Source organism: Balaenoptera physalus (assembly GCF_965194825.1).
Source record: "Balaenoptera physalus genome assembly, chromosome: 18".
Classification (NCBI taxonomy): Eukaryota; Metazoa; Chordata; class Mammalia; order Artiodactyla; family Balaenopteridae; genus Balaenoptera; species Balaenoptera physalus.
Window position 1 is genome coordinate 14,407,873 of NC_138899.1, and position 22,808 is coordinate 14,430,680.

A 22,808-nucleotide genomic window follows, 5' to 3' on the forward strand; every position below is an offset into this window, starting at 1 on the left:
GGCACATGGTCTTTAATCCTGTTTTCCCTGTCACTCAAGTGCAAGGTTGCATGAGATAACCCTACAAGGTCTCTTGCATCTGCAGACTTCTGCGATTAAAATGCATCTCTTCTTAGAAGGAATTAACAAAAAGCCCCTGCCTCTATGGGAAATCAGCTAGCTGGGGGTTAGGCTAATCGCAGGGTAGGAGTGAATCTGGTTTCTCTTTGAAAGGTCTTCCCGGGGCTAGCATCCCACGCCAGCAACAGAGCGCGCCCAGGCACCACGTGTCTGCACCAACAGCGGGATTGGCGGAGCGCATTTTCGCGCGGCGGTCTAGACGCGCACGGTCCCGCCCAGCTGCCGGAGGAGCCGGGAGGCAGAGAGAAGAGGCCGGAGGGAGATCGCAGAGGGGAGGGGGCGGGAGGGGGGTGGGGGATCCCGAGGCGTCCGTGGCCGGGAGTCTGGGAGGGCCCGGAGAGGCGCCAGGCGGCCAACCGCGCCACAACTTTCCCAGGACAGGCCTCATCCTGCGTCCTGGAAGAAGGAGCTGGCCCGCCGCTTCCCGCCCGGCTGCTCCTCGGCCTCCACGGGCCCGCCCGCGCCAGCAGCGCCCCTGGAGCCTGCGTCCCCAGCCTCGCCCCTGTCCGCCTGCAGCGCCCGGCGCCCGCCCAGGAGCGCGCAGCTGGGGTGAGTCGAGGTCAGGGGTGCGCCAGGCGCCCAGGGGAGGCCGGGGCCTCTGGGTGCCCGCGAAGCCGGGCCCTCCTTCCTCTTTTCCCGCTGCGAGCCGAGGCGCTGCAGACCCCGCTGGCCTGGCTGCCGCAGTCCCCCACTCCCCCGTTTGCTTGCCTTCTAAGGGGCGGCGCCGAGGCCCCACTGGAGCCCGCGTTCCCCGGCCTTTGTCTTTGTGGGTTCGGCGGGTCGTCCCCATGGTGCGCCCGGGGCGGGAGGCGCTGCGTCTGACTGGCGGCCCTGCAGAGGGAACGGGAAAGCGAGCCCCCTTCTTTCCTGTTCCGGCCATCTTGCGACTTAGATTCAGCCGAGGGGCGAGGGTGGCCAACGGCGCGGCGCTCGGGGCCGGAGTGGTGGCGGCGAACGGCGATGGGCGCCTCGAGCCCCGCGCGCCTCCTCCCCCGAATGCAGTGGGAGCGCGCGGATAGACTCCCAAGTTTCAAGGGTTTGGACCCAGAGCCCGGGGGCGCAGGAAATACGAGGGACAGGGGCCGGGAGCTGACGTTTCCTAAGCGCCTAATTCATTCGGATCATTTTTTTTTTTTTTTTTTTTTAATTTTTGTCTGGGTCTTTGTTGCTGCCCCTGGGCTTTCTCTAGTTGGCGGCCCGCGGGGGCTAGTCTTCCTTGTGGTGCGCGGGCTTCTCATTGCGGTGGCTTCTCTTGTTGCAGAGTACGGGCTCTAGGCACTCAGGCTTCAGTAGCTGCAGCATGCGGGCCCAGTAGTTGTGGCTCACGGGCTCTAGAGCGCAGGCTCAGTAGTTGTGGCCCACGGGCTTAGTTGCTCCGCGGCATGCAGGATCTTCCCGGACCAGGGATCGAACCCGTGTCCCCTGCATTGGCAGGCGGATTCTTAACCACTGAGCCACAGGGGAATCCCCTCATTCGGGTCATTCTTTATCCACGTGTCCTTCTGGCAAATTCTTAACGCGCCTCTCCGTGCCTGATCTATGCCAGGTGCTGGGGATATAACGGTGAGCAAGAGAGACTACGGCCCTTGTTCCCCTTGATCCTGCAGTCCAGTGGATGGAGTCCAGGGTACATAGACCTGCCAGGTCGGTATCCTGACGTCTATTTAACAGACTGGGAAACTGAAGCCTAGGGCTGCCGTAACTTGTAGATCAGGCAGCAAGTAAATGGAAGAATCAGACTTTGAAGCTAGATCTTTAAGACTGTCATGCTGGCTGTAGTTAATCGATAATAGCTCTTTTTCTTTCAAAATCCCGTTCAAAATTATTTGGATGCACGGCTTCTATGAAGTCTTATGAAGTGTATGCCTAGTTTCTGGATGCTTTCCTGTGGGCTTATTTCTAGTTCTCAGTGTCTAGAAAGGGCTAGAAATGTTTGACATTACAAGTTTGCTTCCAGTTACTCTGAACTGTATTTTCGTTTCTTCTGTTCTTTGGCTGTTAGGAGAGACAAAAATTTTCCTGATGGTTGGTCCAAGCAGGGACTCCCCAGTGGACTGAGGAATGGCTGGCTTTTCCTCAGTTCATCCATCTCTATGGTAACCACAGGCAGCTCCCAGAAGACCGCGAGAATGAGAGGCCTGAGGCCTACGAGTTGCTGCTAGAAATAGTTTAGCCTCTCCAGAAAACAGAATGCAGCTGCCACACAAGTTTGTAAGGTAAATACCAGGGCCCTGTAAAGTTCCCCCTCCACATAATTGTCTTTATCTTCACATTTTGAAAAACGTATCCTTTTGGAAAGACAAGTAAGGTATTACATATTTGGGTAAGTTCTTTGGGTTGAAATTCTATCCGAATGTTATATCTAGGTGGGCAACCCAGAGAGGAAGAAAGACTCCATTTAAAAAAGTATCTTGGATGTAAGAAATTTAAGAAGCCTTCCATCGAATATAATTAACTACACTACAAATTTAATTTTTAAAACAACTTTATTGAAGTATAATGTACAAAATGCACCGTTAATTTTCAGTGTACCATTCAGTGAGTTTTGAAAAATGTATATGCCCGGGTAATCAACAAGACAATCAAAATAGAGGACATTTTTTATTATACCCCAAAGTGTCTTCGTGCCCTTTTGCAGCTAGGCCCCCCTCCATCCCATTTAATTTTACATAGATTTGTTGCTTCACGTTTTCCGAGTTGTGCGTGAAAGAGGAGGATGAATGGTTCTTTCTAATCTCAAAAACCTAAGGCGAGGATCAGAGGCTGGCAGCTAGGATGTGGCTCCCCACGCCTTAGAGACTTGCAAGGTGGTGCCCGGCGAGCCGGCGCTCAGTAAGTGTGCCCTCTCGAGGTGGACCGGTGTGTCCTCGGCTGGCCCACGACGAGTTCTTCTTTGGTCCCGCAGGGCCCTGGGCGCACGCTGACCGCGCGCAGGCCGGCTTGCACTTTGCTCCAGGTCCACGCCCGGGGCGCTGCCATAACAACGGCCCGGACGCCCAGGCCTTAGGCCGCCGCCGCCCGGGACCCGGCCTTCTCCCGCTCCGAGGGGTGGGGCGGCGGCGGTCCGGGCCTGGGAGACGGGACTGCCCCCTCCTCCGATGCCGGCAGAGGCGGCGGATTTGCTTCCAAGCATGGTAAGAGGCGGCAAGCCGGGGATGCCCGCCTGCCGATTGCCGGGCTGGGGCGGCGGGGACTCCACAGAACTCGCAGCCCCCTCTGCCTCCCCCATTCTCTCTCCTTCCCGCAGCCCTTTCAGAAGCATGTCTACTACCCGCTCGCCAACAGCCTGGAGAGACCCGCCTCCGCCGCCGCCGCCGCGGCGGGCGCGGCCGCCATGGCCTGCGGCCCCCCCAGCGCGGCTTCGGGGCCCCTGCCCTTCTTCCAGTTCCGCCCGCGGCTGGAGAGCGTCGACTGGCGGCGGCTGAGCGCCATCGACGTGGACAAGGTGGCGGGCGCCGTGGACGTGCTCACGCTGCAGGAAAACATCATGAACATCACCTTCTGCAAGCTGGAGGACGAGAAGTGCCCCCACTGCCAGTCGGGGGTGGACCCGGTGCTGCTGAAGCTCATCCGCCTGGCGCAGCTCACCATCGAGTACCTGCTGCACTCGCAGGAGTTCCTCACCTCGCAGCTGCACGACCTGGAGGAGCGGCTGCGCCTGAGCCTGGCCGAGAGCGAGCAGAGCAAGAAGCTCCTCACCAAGCAGGCCGGCGAGATCAAGTTACTCAAGGAAGAGTGTAAACGCAGGAAAAAGTTGATCTCCACCCAGCAGCTGATGATTGAGGCCAAGGCCAGCTATTACCAGGTGGGAAGCTGTCTTGTGATGATCCAATAAAACCCTCAATTCCTACTGGCTGGGATATTGAGAGTCCTTTCCTAGTGCACCGACTTTTTTTTTTTTTTTTGATTTGTACTCTAAATTAGAAGAAACAGCATCTATTTAAGCGAAAGAGTAATTTTAACCAACAGGTAACATGGTTCATTACCTTGTGTAGACTAACATAGGGTTAATAATTAAGTAACGTTGTCTGCAGTGCTTTATTGAATTATCTAAAAGCTGGTTGTTTACGAAACTGTTTCTTCCTCCTAATCGGTGTAATGAAAAATAAACCAGGTACAAATTGCTGTTGAGCTCGGGCCCCAAATGATATGGAATGCTTAAATTTGTGGATTTTTTTCCCTCATTTTTAAATTTTGAAATATTTTTAAATTTACAGAAAGATTACAAGATCAGTGCAAAAACTTCCTTACACCAATTATTAACATTTGCCACATTGGCTTTATTTTCTCTGTCTCTATATCATACTATTACTTTTGAACCATTTGGCAGTGAGTTGCAGACTCCTAAATATTTCAATGTGTATATTTCCTAAGCAGGAGAATACTTGCTGATATAACAATACTATTTAAAAAATTTTTAAATTTTGCCTTTTTGTTCTTAATCTCCCAACTGTTAGGGGTTAGACATTGAGCCCAAGATAAATACTGTAATTTTTGTGTGTAACAGAAATCAGCATATTTATCTTTTCTATTGGTTAGGTGGAAGAAGCAAAGAATGTTTGATGAAGATATCAAAGTAAGCAATAGACTGACAAGATTGATTTCACACCCCTACATTCCAGTCATTTTGGCTAAATAGGACTTAAAAGGCCTCAGTGGATTTAGGTAATGGTGGAGCCAAAGCAGGAGTGAGTGTGGAGAACTGGGTGTAGGGCTCAGAAAACAGTGAGGTTAATAGTGCTTAGGACTGACCCAACAGGAACCTTGAGAGAAGTGTACTTAAACTAGGTGAACAGTTGGGAAAGAATGCTGTTAGAAAGTCTTAATGTTTAGCCTTGGGTATACAACCTTTAGGTGTAGTCATCCAATGATACCTGATGTCGCTAATTGCCTATTTGTTTCATAAATGCTATTTAAAAACTAAATATTTATAAATAGTGCTGAGACGGCTCTTTAAATGTATTTATCGTAAAATGGGTAGAATAGGTTCTGTTTAAAACATTAAAAAAAGTTTACCTGGCTTTGGTATTATTCAGTGAAACATTAAAACCTGTAACATAAAAATTTTATGTTTATAAACTTTTTTTCATTCTTTTGGTTATCATAAAAATAGCTGTTTGTAAGTAAAGATTTTCAAATGTGAATGATAATAGGAGGATAAAAAAGTAATGGTTCACTTTTATCAAATGAGTGACACCTGCCAACTCTTGGCCACTCAGACTCTCTGAATGGCGGTGGTAGCTGTATGGTGTGCCCAGGTGTGGCCAAGAAGAGGTAGGAATGACCACACCACCTTTTCCTACTTAGTGTAGTACACGTATACTCTGCCCTCTATTAAGTGACTTGCCGTTGTCTCTTTATGGAGTTCTTGAGCAGTGAGAGCCTTTAGGGTGACAACTCCGGAGTTAGACTACCTGGGTTTGAATTCCACCTATTCCTCTGTGCAAGTCTTTTAACTTCTAAACCTCAGTTTCCTCATCTGGAAAATGAGAATACTAGTAGTAGGGTTGCTCTGAGAATCCCGTGAGATAATGCATGTATAGCATGAGGAAAGCTCAGTAAATAGCATCCAACAAGTGGATGTTGATTTCTGCAGTGGCTTCCCTGTAGTGAGCTGTGGCTACCTGTGACCTATCTCTTTATGAATCCTCTGACCAGAAGGCCAGAGGTCACAGTGCTGAGATGCTGTGAGAATCAGTTTCAGGGAGGGGTAGTCAAAGACTGCTGCTAAGAATAGTTGGCATGTAAGCTAGCAGGGATTCCACAGTGTTATAATCTTTGTTACAGATTCATAAGCTAGGGATATTTGGCCTATAGTAAAATTTATGGGAAGTCAATTGATTTTGTTTAAATAGTTATTTGACTTTAGTCTGCGGTGTGAATTTTTATTTAAATAGAAACCCCCAACAGCCAGGGAAGTTTGATGGCCATGTGTAAAGGCCAGTGTGTACCAGTGATCTGGCTATCAAATTATTTTTAAAACTTTAAAAATTAAAAAATTCCAGTGGATTATAATAGGACTTAGACTCTAAGAAGACCTTTCATTTTCACAGCTGGAAGACTCAGATTCCTCCCCACCCTTCAGCAACACAGATAGATTTTGGAATCTGTCAGTGAATTTCTGTCCCTTGTTCCAATTATTGAGCCCCTTGGTGTTGGAGATGAGTGTTGGGGAGGAAAAAAAATCATGCATTTTGCTGTCAGAGAGACATGGGTCAAACTGTGCAACCAACAAGGTTGCAGCTTAACTTTCCTGAGCTTTGATTTCTTCATGGATAAAGTGGTTGCCATGGAAATTTAAAAAGATAGTGATGTGACAGGGCCTAGCTCTTAGTGGGCATAGTGAAAATCTTTATCTCCTATTCTCTGTCGTTGTCTTTGAGAGGTCTTAAAAAACATCCGGAGGAATCAGAAACCTCCATCCTACTCATTTAGGTAAAGGAATCCTGAGTTCTTGTGTTAATTCCATTACACTAAGTATTTTTAAATTTTTAATGATTTTGGATAGAAGTGGTATTAGGACATTTACATGTTTTACATAGCATACAACCTACATGTAGTCAACATTCTGAAACCAAGTACACTGAACATAATTTGACATATTATATCCCTGGGGTTGTCATGGAAAGAGTATCAGATTCCTTTCTATGAATAGTTCATAGTACCTGATTTTTCTTAATTCATTATGTCACTTTCTGTCCTAAAGATGCTTTAAGGGAACTCCTTTGAAATAGAACTTTATATCATTCATCTGTATATCAAACATATTTATCATATATTTAAAACTATTTTTTTAAGAAAATGCAAAGGGTTATAGGATAAAGTTTTTAAAGCATTTTTTAAAGTTTTATAATTATCTTATTAATGGAGAAATTTGATTCTAGGTGATGTAGAATTCCTTCCCACCTTCTTACCCTGAAAGGGAACTTTATTATTTCTAAGGCAGAATCTTTGTGCAATAAGTAGGATTTCTGAACCTCCTGCTATTTCACATTGTAAAGAATGATCTGACTTTTATTAAGTTTCTAATTACTGTAAGATCTATTATAAAGTATGTTTTAATCCCAGTGATGGTAGATCAGATAGTTTTGGATTTGGGGCCTGATAGACCAGTTGTTTCAGGTATCACTAATCCATTCATTTTTTAAAAACTGACTAGTATTCCATGGTGTACATGAATCAGAGTCTGTTAACCTTTTACTTTTGTAGGATATCTTGCCTGGAACCCGTATCTGGCTATTATGAATAATGCTGCTATAAACATTCACTTGCAGGTTTTTGTGTGAACTGAAGTTTTTTCTTTTAGAGCAATTTTAGGTTCATTGAGGGGAAGGTACAAAAAGTTTCCATATATCTCCTGCCCCTACTCATGCATAGTTTCCCCCATTATCAACAGACCTAAGTATTTCATTTTGGGGGGTGCTAATGTAAATGTTATTATGTTTTTAATTTCAGATTCCACTTGGTCATTACTGGTATATAGGAAAGCAGTTGACTTTTGTATATTAACCTCGTATCCTGCAACTTTGCTATACCTGGTTATTAGTTCCAGGAGTTTTTTGTCAATTCTTTCGGATTTTTTACATAGACGATCATGTCATCTGCAAACAAAGACAGTTCTGTGTCTTCCTTCCCAGTCTGTATATCTTTTAATTTTTTTCTTGCCTTATTACATTAGCGAGGACTTAAAGTGCAATGTTGAAAAGCACACTCAGGGGCAGTGGTTTGCCCTGTGTCCTCCCCTCTCTTACAGATCCAAGAAGAGTTGTGGATTTTTCAGTCTGTTCAGCTTTTTCCTTGTTGTTAGGATGGAGTGGCGATTTTCAAGCTCCTTACATGCAGATCCAGAAACCAGATGTCTATTAACTTTGTTTTGGTATTTTTGTCATAGAAGTTTTTCATGTTGATGTAGTCAAAATGTCAGTCTTTTCTTTTTGGAGTATGAGCCCCTTCTTACCCTGAGCTCATGAGTCTTCTGTATTATTGCAATAGTTAAAATACATATTTTCTATTTTGAGAAATTAAAAGTTACACTTCCATGTTTCCTCTTCCTTTCCTTTCTCCAGTGCTGTGTGTAGCCCAAGAGCCACACTTACACCCGAGCCAGTGTGGGCAGTCCCTAAACTGTTGTGAGGAAACCAGAACAGTCCTCATGAGCAGAGAAGTCGTAAAAGATGCTGTAAAGATCCTCTGAAATGTAATGCTGAGAAATATGCCATAATGTTAATTTTCTGGGAAGTTAGAACCTAAAGTTTTCTGATGCAATTATACTGATTAAGAGTAAGGCAAAAGCTGAATAGGAGAACTTGTAAATAGCACAATAGAGATGAAACAGCAAAATCCAGACTGAGAGTAACTCTGCAGGACAAATGTTCCGTTTCTTCAACAAAAGAATTATAAGGAAAAGGAGCTTGGAGGCTCAGCCTATAGACAAAAACAGAATCAAGAGACAAAACAACCAGTTGCAGGATATGACCTTATTTGGATCCTGATTCACAACAAACTGCAAAAATGTTTTCTAAGACAATGTGAAATATTGGGGAAGAAATAAACAAATGGTTGGATATTTGTTGATAATTAAGAAATTAATTTTCACATTTTAAAAGGTGGGATAATAATATTATGATTGTGTTAAAAGAAAGTCCTTTTGGAAATAGATTCTGAAATATCGACAAATGAAATATGCAGTATCCAGGATTTACTTCAGAATAATCCAGAGGGGAGGATATAGATGAAACAAGTTGAATTTTTTGCTTAAAAATTGTGTTAAAGTAGAGAATAGAGATATTGGTAGGACTGATTTTTTTCACCCAGTAAATTCATTTTAGGAGGCCAAATATTTCTAAGCATGTGCTCAGTGATTTTTTTAATGCTGGTCTCTGGGGATAAAGCTATGAATAAGAGAGAAAAGAGTTCATGCTCTCAGGAAGCTGACATGCTAGAACCTAGAGGGATTAGGCAGGAGACAATAAGCAAGTGAAGTAAATAAACCTGAAAATATTAACTGGTGAGATGTACAATGATGAAAACAAGACAGTGTGATGGGACAGTGCCTGTCAGGAGGCTCATCCAGGAGCATTTGCTGAGGACGCGCAGCTCAGCCCCAGCGTGGAGATGCTCCGTAAATGACATCTTGAATGTCGAGAAGGAGCCAGTCATGGGAAGGTCTGGGGAAGATTCGGGCAGGGGACCAGCCAATGCAAAGGGTCTGAGGCTGGCTTGCTTGAGGGACACGAAGAGGCTGGTATGACTGGAGTGTCATGAACAAGTTGATGCTGGCGGGCTGTGAACCACCAGTCTTAACGGGGGCAGCATCAGGGGTTCCAGAAACTGCCAAGATGGGCTACTTTAACTGTCAAGAGATGGCTTTCACTGTCCTGTGTTCAGTTCGGGAACAACACCCTGGTTTTGTATGTCTTTTTAGTTATGCTTTCAGTATCGCTTGCCAGGGTGGGAACTTTGGGGGGAAAGCCCGCAAGAGATAGTGCTTCAGGTACCCAAATTTTAATTCAAATTAGGTAGAAGGGCACTTGTTACAGACACCTGGATTTGTCGCTCTCTCCTTTTCAGTGCCGTTTTTGTGACAAGGCCTTTATGAACCAAGCTTTTCTACAAAGTCATATTCAGCGCCGCCACCCCGAAGATTCTCATCTTGGTAAGTCGTGAGCGCTACTTCAAAGATCTGTTTTCTTTCTGGTACCTTTTTCTTTTTTCAGTGAGACATGGTCCAAAGCATCTCTCAATCCTTTTAAAAGAAAGTGTCATAGTCCTTGTTCACTCATTTAGTTAATATTGATCCCCTGCTATGTGCCATGCACCGCCTTAGGGGTCGGGGATACAGCCATAAGCAAGACAGACCCTGTCTGGCTCTCTTACACCCTAATGGGAGGGACGGAGGATTCACATTTAAACAAATGAATGAGTGATTCTTTTCCAATGGTGGCAAGTGCAATGAAGAACATAAAGTAGGAGATGGAGAGTGACTCCTAGTGACTCCTCATGAAGGAGGCGCTATTTGATCAGAAACCAGAATGATGCTGGGGTCCCAGCCTGCGGGAAATCTGGGAAATGTATATCCCAGGCAAGGGGAACTCGCATTGTGAGGGTGTGTGAGGAAGAGGCAGGACACGGCGTATTTGGGGAGCAGATAGAAGGTTGGTGGAGCAGGGTAAGCAAGGTAGTGGTGGGTTAGGAAGGGACTAGGTCACATAGGGCCTTGAACGCCTTGGGTGGGCATGTGGGTGATTTTATAAGCGTAAGGGAAGCCAATGGAGGATTTTAAGTTGCGGGGACATGATCTAATTTGTACCTTAAAATGACCCCTCTAGCTGCAGTTGGGGAACAGACTGTAGGGGCAGAGGTGGAGGCAGCTGGGAGGGTGAGGAGGCTGCATGAGTAGCCCAGGTGAGAGAAGGTGGCAGCTGGACCAGGACGGTACCAGGGAAGGTGGGAGAAGTGGAGATGGAGAAGATTTATTCTGGACACAGAGCAGAGGCCACAGAGATGTGACTCAACGTGAGATCAAGAGATGAAGCAAAGATGATCCTGGGCTTTTGTCCTATACCTTTGGGTGAATGGCTGTCATGTTTACTGAGGGCCAGACCAGGAGTGGAGCAGATTGAGGGAGGAAGGAGAATGGAGAATTTGTGTTGGCCGCGGGTACAATTAAGTCACACGTACAGTTGCCATGCAAGTGGAGATGCTGGAGGTCTGGAGGTCAAAGTGAAGGCCCAGGCTGGAGATAAAACCTGGGAGTCGTTAGCAGAACTGGGCTGGATGAGATCACTTAGAGAAGAGAAGACGGCTAGGGCCAGCCCCACACTAAGAGCTCAGGAGGAACAGCTGAGGAGAGTGAGACATCACAGTGATGGAGGCAGGAGGGAAGCTGGGAAGTATGTTGTCATGGAAATCAAGGGCCATGAGTGTTTCAAGAAGGAGACAGTTACACCGAATGATCTTGAGGCACGGGAGTAAGAGGAAGACCTAGAATTGACCGTTATTGTCACAGTGACTGTTGGTGACCTTGACATGGCTTCAGTGAATTATTGGGGATGAAAGCTGGATTGGAGTGAGCTGGGAATCAGGCAAGGAAGTGGTCATGTCCATTACAGACATTTATGTCAGTAACGTTTGCTGGGACAGGAGGCAGTGCCTGGAGGGAAATATGAGACCAAGGGAAAATTTTTGTCTTGTTTGAGGTGGGAGATACTAAGATGTGTTTGGGTGCCAATGTGAATTAGCCAGTGTATAGAGGGGTAAATTGAAGAAGCAGGAGGTGGGAGGCTTACCATGGAACCAGGTTTCCTACTAATTTAAATGTTCTCAGGAGCAAAGAATGCAAGATCTGTTTCTCCATGAGCAGATCAAAGCATTCTGCTGATTGCCACAGTAACCCACAGAAGTTCCCATTACAATCTTAAATGTTCTCGGTATCTAGATGTGTGTACTTCTAGCTTGTTACTCAGTGCCTGCTTTCCCCTCCCTTTTGGGCCAGTTTGTTTCCATTCCTGCCTATTTCAGACAAATAGATTTATTTAGGAAACAGCTAAACTTTGTATAAACAATATGAACAGCATAAAATTCCACTTATAAGCCGTGGACCGCTGATAGCAATTTAGCAATGTATTGGAGAAATTGGGAAGATTAAGTATTTTAATTAACCTACCATTCTTCAGTGTGAAACTGACCTTCTTTCTCTTCTGTTTCAGTATCTTATTCTATCTCATACTCGTTTCAGAGAGTATTTCAGACTCTGAAATGAGTATTATTTCTTCAGGTCATCTTTGAGATTCTGACTTTCTACCTTGGTTTCCATACCTTTCATGTCTACACTCACAGACACATGTATATCCATTCAGTCATGTGTACATCTGCGTGTAAGTACATGTACATAAGTATTCTTCCCTTCACTTGTTGCTCCCTTTAACAACTTCTCAGTAGTTCGTTTTTGCCCCATGGATGGGTTATGGCCCAAGTGTGCATTTTGAATGCCAGCCTCTGCTTATCTTAGCACTGATGAGGCTCTCAGGAGAGTTTGGTGGGAGCCAGAAAGATGGTGACCATAGAGATTTCAGTACTGTGGTACCTATTGCTTCCCTTCTCCGACTGAGACAGGCATCTTGAAGAAGAGCCCAGGATTATTCCTTGTCACCATTTTTGCTCCCTGAATGGGCTCTCACCCTATCTATGTAGGATAATCCAACCTCAATCTAGTGGCTGAAAGAATCTGCTAAAAATAATTCAGCGCTCAATAATATGAAGGACTGAAAATAAATATTGAATAGTAGAGAGTAAAAGTTGGCTCATGCGGCATGAAAAAAGTAATAGCCCAAGTAAAAGCAGTTTCCTTTGTCTTTGTCTTATCAAGAGGATGTACCCCGAAAGTTTTCAGATAGGTTTTCTGAGAGATGGTATTTTAACGAGGTGTTTCTGTTGCAGCAGAGTATAAGACAAGGGCACAGACTGACAAGCTCCAGAATGAGATCGACATGTTGAAGGGGCAGCTGCAGCTCACCAAGTCTCAGCTGGAGGCGGCACAGCATGCCCATGCAGTCAGATTCTCTAAGGTATATAAATTCAGAAACAGGTATATGTTGGGAAGGATTGGGGTTAATTCCCTTTAAATGTTCGGTAGAATTCACTAGTGAAACCGTCTGGCCCTGAGCTTTTCTTTTTTGGGAGTTTTTTGATTACTGATTCAATCTCCTTACTCATTATTCATCTGTTCAGATTTTCTCTTTCTTCATGATTCAATCTTGGGAGGTTGTATGTCTCTAGGAATTTATTTCTTCTAGATTGTCCAGTTTGTTGGCATGTAATTGTTCATAGTAGGCTATCATGATCCTTTGTAATTCTGTAGTATCAGTTGTAATGTCTCCTCTTTCATTTATAATTTTATTTATTTGAGTCCTCTTTCTTTTCTTTGTTAGTCTAGCTAAAGGTTTGTCAATTTTGTTTATCTTTTCAAAAAATCAACTGTTAGTTTTTTTAATCTTTTCTATTGTCTTCTTATCCTGTATTTCATTTATTTCTGCTCTAACCTTTATCATTTCCTTCCTTCTGCTAACTTGGGACTTAGTGTGTTCTTTTTTTCTGGTTCTCTGAGGTACAATGTTAGGTTGCTTATTTGAGATCTTTCTTTTTTCTTCATGTAGGCGTTTATAGCTATAAACTTTCCTTTTAGAGAAGTTTTTAATACATCCCATAAGTTTCGGTATGTTGTGTTTCCGTTTTATTTGTCTCAAGATGTTTTTGATTCCCCTTTTGATTTTTCCTTTGATCCATTAGTCATTCAAGAGTGTGTTGTTTAATTTCCAGTTATTTGGAAATTTCAATTTTTCCTTCTGTTACTGTTTTCTAGTTTCATAACATTGTGGACAGAAAAAATACTTGATATAAAGTCAGTCTTCCTGAATTTGTTAATACTTGTTTTATGACCTAATATATGATCTATCCTGGAGAATATTCTGTATGTACTTTAGTTGGATGTGTATTCTGCTGTTATTGGATAGGATGTTCTGCATATCTCTTTCAGGTCCATTTCGTCTATAGTGTTGTTCAACTCCTGTGTTTCCTTATTGATTTTCTGTCTGGATGACCCATTGTTGAGAGTGGGGTATTAAAATCCCCCTACTATTATTGTATTGTTGTTTATTTCTCCTTCTCATTCTGTTGGTATTTGCTTTATATATTTTAGGTGCTCCAATGCTTCATGCCTATATATTTACAATTGTTATAGTTTCTTGATGAATTGACCTCTTTATCATTATGTAATGACCTTTTTTTGTCACTTGAGAACTTCCTTTTTTAATGTAGGTGCTTACAGTTATAAATTTCCCTCTGAGCACTGATTTGTCTGCTTCCCTTTTTTGGTATGTTGTGCTTTAATTTTCATTCATCCTAAAGTACTTTTGAATTTCCCTAGTGAGGTTTTCTTTGACCCATTGGCTGTTTAAGAGTATATTGTTTAATTTTCATACATTTGTGAATTTTCCAGTTTTCCTTTTGTTAGTGATTTCTGACCTCATTCTGTTGTGGTTGGAGGAGATACTTTGCATGATATCAACCTTTTAAAATTGAAAATCATTTTAAGGCCTAACATATAGTCTATCCTGGTGAATCTTCCATGTGCATTTAACAAGAATGTATATTCTGCTGTTGTTGGGTGCAGTGTTCTGTATGTTTGTTAGGTGGAGTTTATTTGTAGTGTAGTTCAGGTCCCCAATTAGGTGAAAAAAAAAACACAACAGAAGGTCATCCAGAAATCAAAGGCTGATCAGACCAGACCTTGAATTTAGCTTATATAAAAATGTATTTGTGTTTATTAAGGGTGAGATGGGGCCACTCTACCCAAATTGGTATGGTATCAAGAAAGGTTCTTCTCAGTAGACTTTTAAAGTATGTTTACATTTTACATATGATTGCATGCCTACTCTACAAGTTCACAGATCATAGAACTTTTGAGACTTTGGGCCTCTGTGTTTGTGCTTTAAGGAATGTAAGGACAAAAGGATGCTGTGTGCTGCCTTTGGTTTAGAAAAATCATTGTGCACAGACCTGCCATTATATGCAGTGTTTTTGCAACCAAACCAAACAAACAGAAGAAGCCTAACTGAAATTTGCAAATCTAGCTGACCCATTTGAGGTGAAGCTATGCCCATTTATTTAAATTTCTGCATACTTGCTTCATACCAGAGCTTTTAAAACCATGTATTGAATCAATTTCAGGAATATGAAATGCAGAAAACAAAAGAGGAAGAATTTCTGAAGTTATTCGATAGATGGAAAGAAGAAGAAAAGGAGAAACTAGTTGATGAAATGGAAAAAGTCAAGGAAATGTTTATGAAGGAGTTTAAAGAACTAACTTCTAAGAATTCAGCATTAGAATATGTAAGTATTGGGAGTTCCCTGGTGGTCCAGTGGTTAGGACTCTGAGCTTCCACTGCTGGGGGCACAGGTTTGATTGCTGGTTGGGGAACTAAGATCCCACAAGCCACGTGGTGCCACCCGAAAATACCCACAAAAAAACGTTGAGAATATGTAAGTATTAAACCTCGGCATCTTCATAGCATTGTTAGAGTTGTGGCCTTGAGAGGTGGCATTAGAGTGGCAATGTGGCCCGTGGATCCAGAAGTTCCTTTGTTGTGCCGTGGCCCAGACACCCCTCCTCCCTGAGAGCCTTGGGAGCTCGGGGCATACGGAAGAGAGAGCAAGTCAGAAAAGTCGTTTCCTTGAGAGTGGGAGCTTTGACCCCAAACCCAGTGCAGAACACTTGGTACATTTTAGCTGGATCAGAGAAGAAGGTCCCTCTTTCTTAGCTGGTTAGGTTTAGAGAGCGTAAAACAATAAATCCCTCCCTGAGTTTTAGAGCTTTCCAAAGTTCCAAAGGAACTTTCCAGAAAGACTGACGCAGATCGCCAATGTGGGAGAAGGAAGCTGACCCCGAAAGACAGAGGGAGAGCCTTTGCCAGGCCCCTTGCTCGCCCCAGGCCTAGCTGGTGAGGACAGGGGTTTGAGTGAGCTAGATGTCGCTGATTGCAACCTCCACTTCCCTGTGGGAGCAGCCGTGGTCACAGTGAAGCAAAGGAGGCAAGGGAAGAGTCTGGAGCTCCCTCTAGGGGCCAACATGGTTATAAACTAAAATAGAGGGATAGTTTTGGAACACTGCTAAGATCCTTCTCTAAAACGGCCTGAACCCTCTCACAGGGATGGGCAAACTATGACCTGTGACCCAGACCTGACAAACCACCTGATTTTGTATGGCTCTCAAGCTAAGAAAGCTTTTTACACTTTTAAGTGGTTGAAAAAAGTCAAAAGAAGAAATATTTCATGACACATGAAAATTATATGAAGTTTACCTTTCAGTGTCCACAAGTGAAGGTTTTTTGGAACACAGCCGTACTCTTTGCTCCACGCTTTGTCTATGGAGCTTTTGCACTGGAGCCATGGAGTTGAGTGGTTATGACCCAAGATCTTATGTGTCTCCCAGAGTCAAATACTATCTGGCTCTTTGCAGAAAAAGTTTGCCAGCCGCTGTCATATCTTTACACAGCAAATGTGGCACGAGGTTAACAATTGGTGAAGGGGAAATGGGTGTTCATTATACTGTTCTTTCAACTTTTTCATAAGTTGTAATTTGCAAATAAAAAGTTGAGGGGAAATTAACTTGGGATGGCTCATTGTGTCTTTTCTATAGGGCTTTCTTCAGTCACCTCCCTGTTGGTTCAACTATCCCCTATCACCTCGCTTGGTCCTAAGCATCAGAACCTGTGGGCCGTAGTAATTCTTCTACCACCCCTACTCCAGGGGCTTCTCCTGAACTCAGACCCTTGGCATCTTCTCAAAGTGGGATGTCGTATTACCCACAGTAGTGGATTCTGATAGTAACCAATTTAAGACTGGCTTTGTATGTCTTCTCCATCAAGGCCACACTCATTTTTTCTTTCCTTGTGATAAAGCTGCCAGTATGGCTCTTTTGCCTGAGATTCCCTCCATGGTTATCCCTGCCCCCAGGATCATTGTGGAATTGGACTTTTCCCCACCTAGGACTTTTTTACCGTTCATGTATATATATATATTTTTTTTTAATAAATTTATTTATTTATTTATTTATTTATTTATTTATCTCTAGTTGCGGCGAGCGGGGGCTACTCTTCGTTGTGGTGCGCGGGCTTCTCATTGCGGTGGCTTCTCTTGTTGCAGAGCACGGGCTTTAGGCGCGCGGGCTTCAGTAGTTGTGGCTCGCGGGCTCTAGAGCGCAGGCTCAGTAGTTGTGGCGCACAGGCTTAGTTGCTCCGCAGCATGTGGGATCTTCCCGGACCAGGGCTCGAACCTGTGTCCCCTGCATTGGCAGGCGGATTCTTAACCACTGCGCCACTAGTTTAAAACGGCTTTTTTGAGATGTTTACATATCATACAATTCACCCACTTAAACTGTACAGTTCAGTGGTTTTTACTATGTTCACGGAGTTATGCAACCATCATCACAGTCATTTTAGAACATTTCATCACCCAAAGAAGAAGCCTTGTACCCATTGGCACTCCCTCCCACCCCTGGCAACCACAGCTCTACTTTCTGTCTCAATGCATCTGCCTGTTCTGGACATTTCATATAAATTGAATCATATAAAATGTGATCTTTTGTGAGTGGCTTCTTTTCACTTAGTATAATGTTTTCAAGATTCATCCACGTTGTAGTATGTATCAATATTTTTTTTTTATTGCCGAATGATATTTCATTGTATGGATACGCCATATTTTATTTATCCATTATTCGATGGACATTTGGGTTGTTTGCCCATTTTGGCTATAGAGGGTTTTAAAAATTATTATTAATAATCGACTTTATTTTTTAGAATAGTTTTAGGTTTACTGAGCAAATAGTACAGAAAGTTCCATATAAACACCCCTCTCCTACCCCGTACACAGTTTTCCACATTACTAACGTCTTAAATTAGTATCATACATTTGTTACAATTAATGAGCCAATACTGGTACATTAGTATTAACTAAAGTCCATACTTCATTCAGATTTCTTTAGCCTTTACCTAACATCCTTTTTCTGCTCCAGGGTCCTATCCAGGACACCTAAGTACATTTAGTTGTCTTGTTTCCTTAGGCTCAGACTTGTTTTTGATGACCTTGACAGTTTTAAGGTGTACTTTTCAGGTATATTGTAGGATGCCCCTCTGTTGGAATTTACCTGTTATTCTTCTCATGGTTGGACAGGGTTTATGGATTTTGGGGAAGAAGTCCTCAGAGATAAAGTACAGTTTTCATCACGTCATTTCAAGGGTACATACCATCTACATGGTTTATGACTGTTGATGTTGACCTTGATCACCTGGCTGAGGTAGTATTTGTCAGGTTTCTCCCCACCCCACTGCCCCCCATTCCATACTGTGCTCTTTGGAAGGAAGTCACCTTGTGCAGCCCAGACTTAAGCAGTGGGGGACAGTGCTCCCCCATCCTTTTGTTTTTGAAGTTAACATATTACCTTCTGAGGGTATTTACTGCCAGTAACTTTGGGAATAACCTACAAGCAAACGGTAAAATTAAAACCTTATGTCCCTAGTGGTCCCTGGATGATGCTGGCCTCCTCACTAAATCATCCTGAGAATCAACTGTACCCAGTTCCTCTGTTTCTGGCACTGTTGCCTGCCCATTAAAGTTTTAAAGATCGATTATCTAAGATTAGAAAGTTTAGGTTTTCCTTTCCCTTTCTCACCCAGTGCACGTTCTTTTGTTGGAAGTAATGGAACGGGAAAACCACTGGGAATGAGAAGCAGGAGAAGCACGATGAACGTCCAGGAGGATAGTCAGGTGCTCCCCAATTTTGTTCTCTGTGTCGGTCGTATAAAAGTATGAACATCTGTACCAGTGATTTTGAATTTTATTTTATAGCAATTGTCAGAAATCCAGAAGTCCAATATGCAGATCAAGTCTAACATAGGCACATTAAAAGATGCACATGAGTTTAAAGAAGAACGTCCTCAGCATCCCCAGGATTTCCAAAATGTGATGCAACTTCTTGATAGTCAGGTATGTAAAAGTGGGTGATTACTGCAGTAGAGGCCTGATCTTTCTTGGTGAGGTAATTTACAGTAAGCACCATCTACAAAAAAGTGCCTCTGTTTCAGTGACGATGAAGGTGACTAATTCTTTTTTCCTTATCTCCCAACACATGTGTAATTCATAATAGGTGTTCATTAGATACTTACTGATTGACTAATAGACGTGGATACGGAACAGTTGGCAAAGTTGTTTAATTTTTCCTTGAATAATATCTATTTGAATTGGTTCATATTACCTTAGTAGTTATTTTTCATATTTCAGATGTAGACCCACTTTCAAAAGGCATAGAAAGGCATATTGAAGCCCTGACTTATTTTAGAGCTTAAATATATGGCTGCATTGGCAAACTCATGGTCTTTTACATTTATCAAATAAATTACAGTCATTTGGAAGTGAACCTCAGTAATCAGTACAGCCTTTGTCCTGGCTATTTTGGTCACACTGATTTAGGGGAACTTTTTTTTTTTTTAGCCAGGAAACATAGAGATTAAAGCTTATGAATGCAGGATTTTTTCAAAAAGCAATATTATGTCATTTTAAAAGGTAAATGTGTTTTTTGTTTGGTTGGTTTTTTTGGGTTTTTTTAATAAATTTATTTTTATTTATTTATTTTTGGCTGCATTGGGTCTTCGTTGCTGTGTGTGGGCTTTCTCTAGTTGTGGCGAGCAGGGGCTGCTCAGCAGTTGTGGCGCAGGGGCTTAGCTGCTCCGCAGCATGTGGGATCTTCCCGGGCCAGGGCTCGAACCCGTGTCCCCTGCATTGGCAGGCAGATTCCTAACCACTGCGCCACCAGGGAAGTCCCTGTAAATGTGTTTTTGAACGTGGACTACTGCCACTGCTTCCTGTCTTGCCTTCCTCCCCTAAATCTGCCTTTCGTGTTATAGCCAGGGTGATCATGTCACCGTCCTGTCTAAAATCCTTCAATGGCTCCCCCTCTTTCACAGAACAAAGTCTAGGACCCTTAACCAGCATTCAGAGTCCCTGGGCATCTGGTCCTGCCATCTCCCACCATTCTTGCCTTTACCTTGACGCTCCAGTAGCCCCAAAGAGCTCCTGGTTCCCGGGACGAGGCAATCTGAGTTCTGCTTTTGCTTTTGCAGCTTTCTTTGTCATGCACCTCCCAGTTTTCAGGCCCTGACACTTATTCAGCTGGGATGGCATCTCTTCTGGAGAGTTCTCCTGAAGTTCCGGGTTATTGCACTGCCACAGTCCTCCAAGCTGGACCTGATCACGTGCATGTTATGTGGGAACCCTCCATTGTATGTCCACTGTTCTTCCGGGCAGGGCAAGCAGGGCCTGTCTCTTAGTTCTCTCCCAGCCTGCCAGCGACTGCCCAGCGAGGTGCCTGGTATGCGGTAGGGGACCAGGAATTGGGTCCTGAACTGAACTGTTGGCATTTGCTCCCAGCAGGCTGCTGTCTCACTAGTTGAAGGACCCAGTTATGAAATCCTCAGGTCCCACCTAAATTTCTCTTGTCTCCTTCCTGTGAGCTCTAACAGTTCAGAACCTATGGACCCAGAAACCTTGATGTTTCCTTTTAGCTTCTGAGGTTAACAAGCTAGCGCCTGTTTTTTTAAATTAAGTTTTATTGGAACACAGCCGTACTATTATGTATCGTCTATGACTGTTCATTTACATATTACTTATGGCTGTTCTCCTGCTTCTAGTAGTAGTGACTGAGTCATCTGGCCCCCAGAGTCTAATATATTTTCTGTTAGCCCCTTAACAGAAAATGTTTGCTGAACCTTGCCTCAGAGTATAAGATATAAAACCAAGTGCAAGTGTGTTTAAATGTTTTTGACTGTATTTATTTATTTTTTTAAATGCCTGCTAAAATTTTACCAAATAGATAGTTGGGTTTCATAGGTACTCACTAAAAAGGAAGCTTCCATTTTGAGTAGATGTCATTGTTACAGTTACACTAAATTACTCTTGTTTTACTAATTTTATAGGAAAGCAAATGGACAGCTCGAGTTCAGGCTCTTCATCAAGAACACAAGAAAGAGAAGAGCCGGGTAAGATTAAGAAATCAACGACCTATAAAAAGTGGGTCTTTCTGAAAAGAATATTTGCTTTTCTCTATAATAAAGGTAATATTTATCCACTTAAGACATTTCTGGAGACATGTATAACAAAAATTAAAATTACTCATAATTCCAATACCATAGATAACCACCAGTGTTACAGCTTTGTTATAATTTCTTTCAGTCTTCTTTCTATGCTGTAAATGTTGCGTTTCTATAAGTATAGAAACCCATGTATATAATATGTCTCACAAATTTTGCATTTTGCTTTATATCTATAACTTTATACATTTTTCATTGACTATATCATAAACAGTTTCCTATGTTTTAAAATATTCTTCAAATCATGATTTTTTTAATGGCTCCATGATGATCTTATGGCTGTATCATCAGTTATTTAATCATTTCTCCATTGTTGAATACATGTTTATAATTTTTAAACATTACAGAGTGGCAGTCTAAATAAGTTTTGAATACAGGCATACCTTATTTTATTGCACTTTGCAGATAATTGCATTTTTTACAAATTGAAGGTTTGTGGCAACCCTGCATTGTCAGATGATGCATTTTTTAGCAATAAAGGTTTTTTTTTTAATTTTTATTTATTTTATTTTTGGCTGTGTTGGATCTTTGTTGCTGCGCGTGGGCTTTTCACTGGTTGCGGTGAGCGGGGGCTACTCTTTGTTGCGGTGCGTGGGCTTCTCATTGAGGTGGCTTCTCTTGTTGAGCGCGGGCTCTAGGCACGTGGGCTTCAGTAGTTGTGGCACACGGGCTCAGTAGTTGTGGCTCGCAGGCTCTAGAGTGTAGGCTCAGTAGTTGTTGTGCATGGGCTTAGTTGCTCCGCGACATGTGGGATCTTCCCGGACCAGGGCTCAAACCCGTGTCCCCTGTATTGGCAGGTGGATTCTTAACTACTGAGCCACCAGGGAAACCTGCAATAAAGTATTTTAAATTAAGATATATACATTGTTTTTTTAAGACATAACGCTATCGCACACTTAATAGACCACAGTGTAGTGTAAACATAACTTTTGTATGCACTAGGAAACCAAAAAATTCACGTGATTCGCTTTATTGCTGTGATCTAGAACTGAACACACAGTATCTCTGAGGTCTGCCTATAAAAAGAAGGATTGTTCACATTAAAGTCATTTTAATGAAAACAAAAATGAATTGTAACACCTATTCCTTTTCTGCTGAGTACATCAGAAATTTAAGTGTTAAAATGCTTTTACAATAGTGCAAAAAATGTAAAGTAGATTTATTTGAGATTTTAAGACAGGAAAACATCTGTTTATTTTGTCACTTTAAATTGTGTGTGTTTTGTAGCCCTTTGTATCCCCTTTCGGGCAAACAACATAGACTGGGTGGCTTATAAACAACAGAAATGGGCTTCCCTGGTGGCACAGTGGTTGGGAATCTGCCTGCCAATGCAGGGGACACGGGTTCAAGCCCTGGTCTGGGAGGATCCCACATGCCGCGGAGCAACTAGGCCCGTGAGCCACAACCACTGAGCCTGCGCGTCTGGAGCCTGTGCTCCGCAATAAGAGAGGCCGAGATAGTGAGATGCCCGCGCAACGCGATGAAGTGTGGCCCCTGCTTGCCGCAACTGGAGAAAGCCCTCGCACAGAAACGAAGACCCAACACAGCCATAAATAAATAAATAAATAAATAAATAAATTAATTAATTAATTAAACAACAGAAATTTATTTCTCATAGCTCTGGTGCTCCAGGAATCGGACAGAGAGAGCTTATTAAAGGGGAGTAGTGGCTGGGCTGTGTGTAGATATAACGCCCATGTTTCTTTCTGCAGTCTAAGCCACCCTTCTGAGCTCCGGACGAGATAGCCAGCTTTGTACTTGACATCTCCACTGCTTCTTAAATGTAATATGTGTAAAGTGAAGTTCTTGGATTTGTTCCCAGAGGTGTCTTTCTTTTGGTTGGTGGCATACCAGCCCACTCAGATGCACTCCCTCAACCCCCAGTTCCAGGCTATTGGCAGGTCCTGCCGAGTGTCTCATATCCACGTTCTTCTGGACATTTCTGTTGCTTCCATCCTCCGCTGAGCTCCCACCATTTCTAAAAGGGCC

At 43.2% G+C, this 22,808-nt stretch overlaps 1 protein-coding gene across 9 annotated transcripts in view; it reads left to right on the forward strand.

The window, feature by feature from the left end:
* The first annotated feature begins 374 nt into the window (after nt 1-374).
* DZIP1 (DAZ interacting zinc finger protein 1) overlaps nt 375-22,808 on the forward strand; it is a 53,184-nt gene continuing 30,750 nt past the window's right edge. For 2 of the 9 annotated variants that reach the window (XM_082434620.1, XM_082434625.1), the window contains exons 1-10: nt 387-669; nt 1,667-1,764; nt 2,123-2,336; nt 3,026-3,254; nt 3,368-3,925; nt 9,691-9,775; nt 12,559-12,686; nt 14,848-15,009; nt 18,523-18,660; nt 20,646-20,708. In XM_082434620.1, coding sequence (XP_082290746.1) covers nt 3,219-3,254; nt 3,368-3,925; nt 9,691-9,775; nt 12,559-12,686; nt 14,848-15,009; nt 18,523-18,660; nt 20,646-20,708 — 1,170 coding nt within the window. In that variant the 5' untranslated portion in view covers nt 387-669; nt 1,667-1,764; nt 2,123-2,336; nt 3,026-3,218. Of the gene's footprint in view, nt 670-1,666; nt 1,765-2,122; nt 2,337-3,025; nt 3,255-3,367; nt 3,926-9,690; nt 9,776-12,558; nt 12,687-14,847; nt 15,010-18,522; nt 18,661-20,645; nt 20,709-22,808 lie in introns of all 9 variants that reach the window. The other 7 variants (XR_014255984.1, XM_082434624.1, XM_082434622.1 and 4 more) reach the window with 7 other exon arrangements.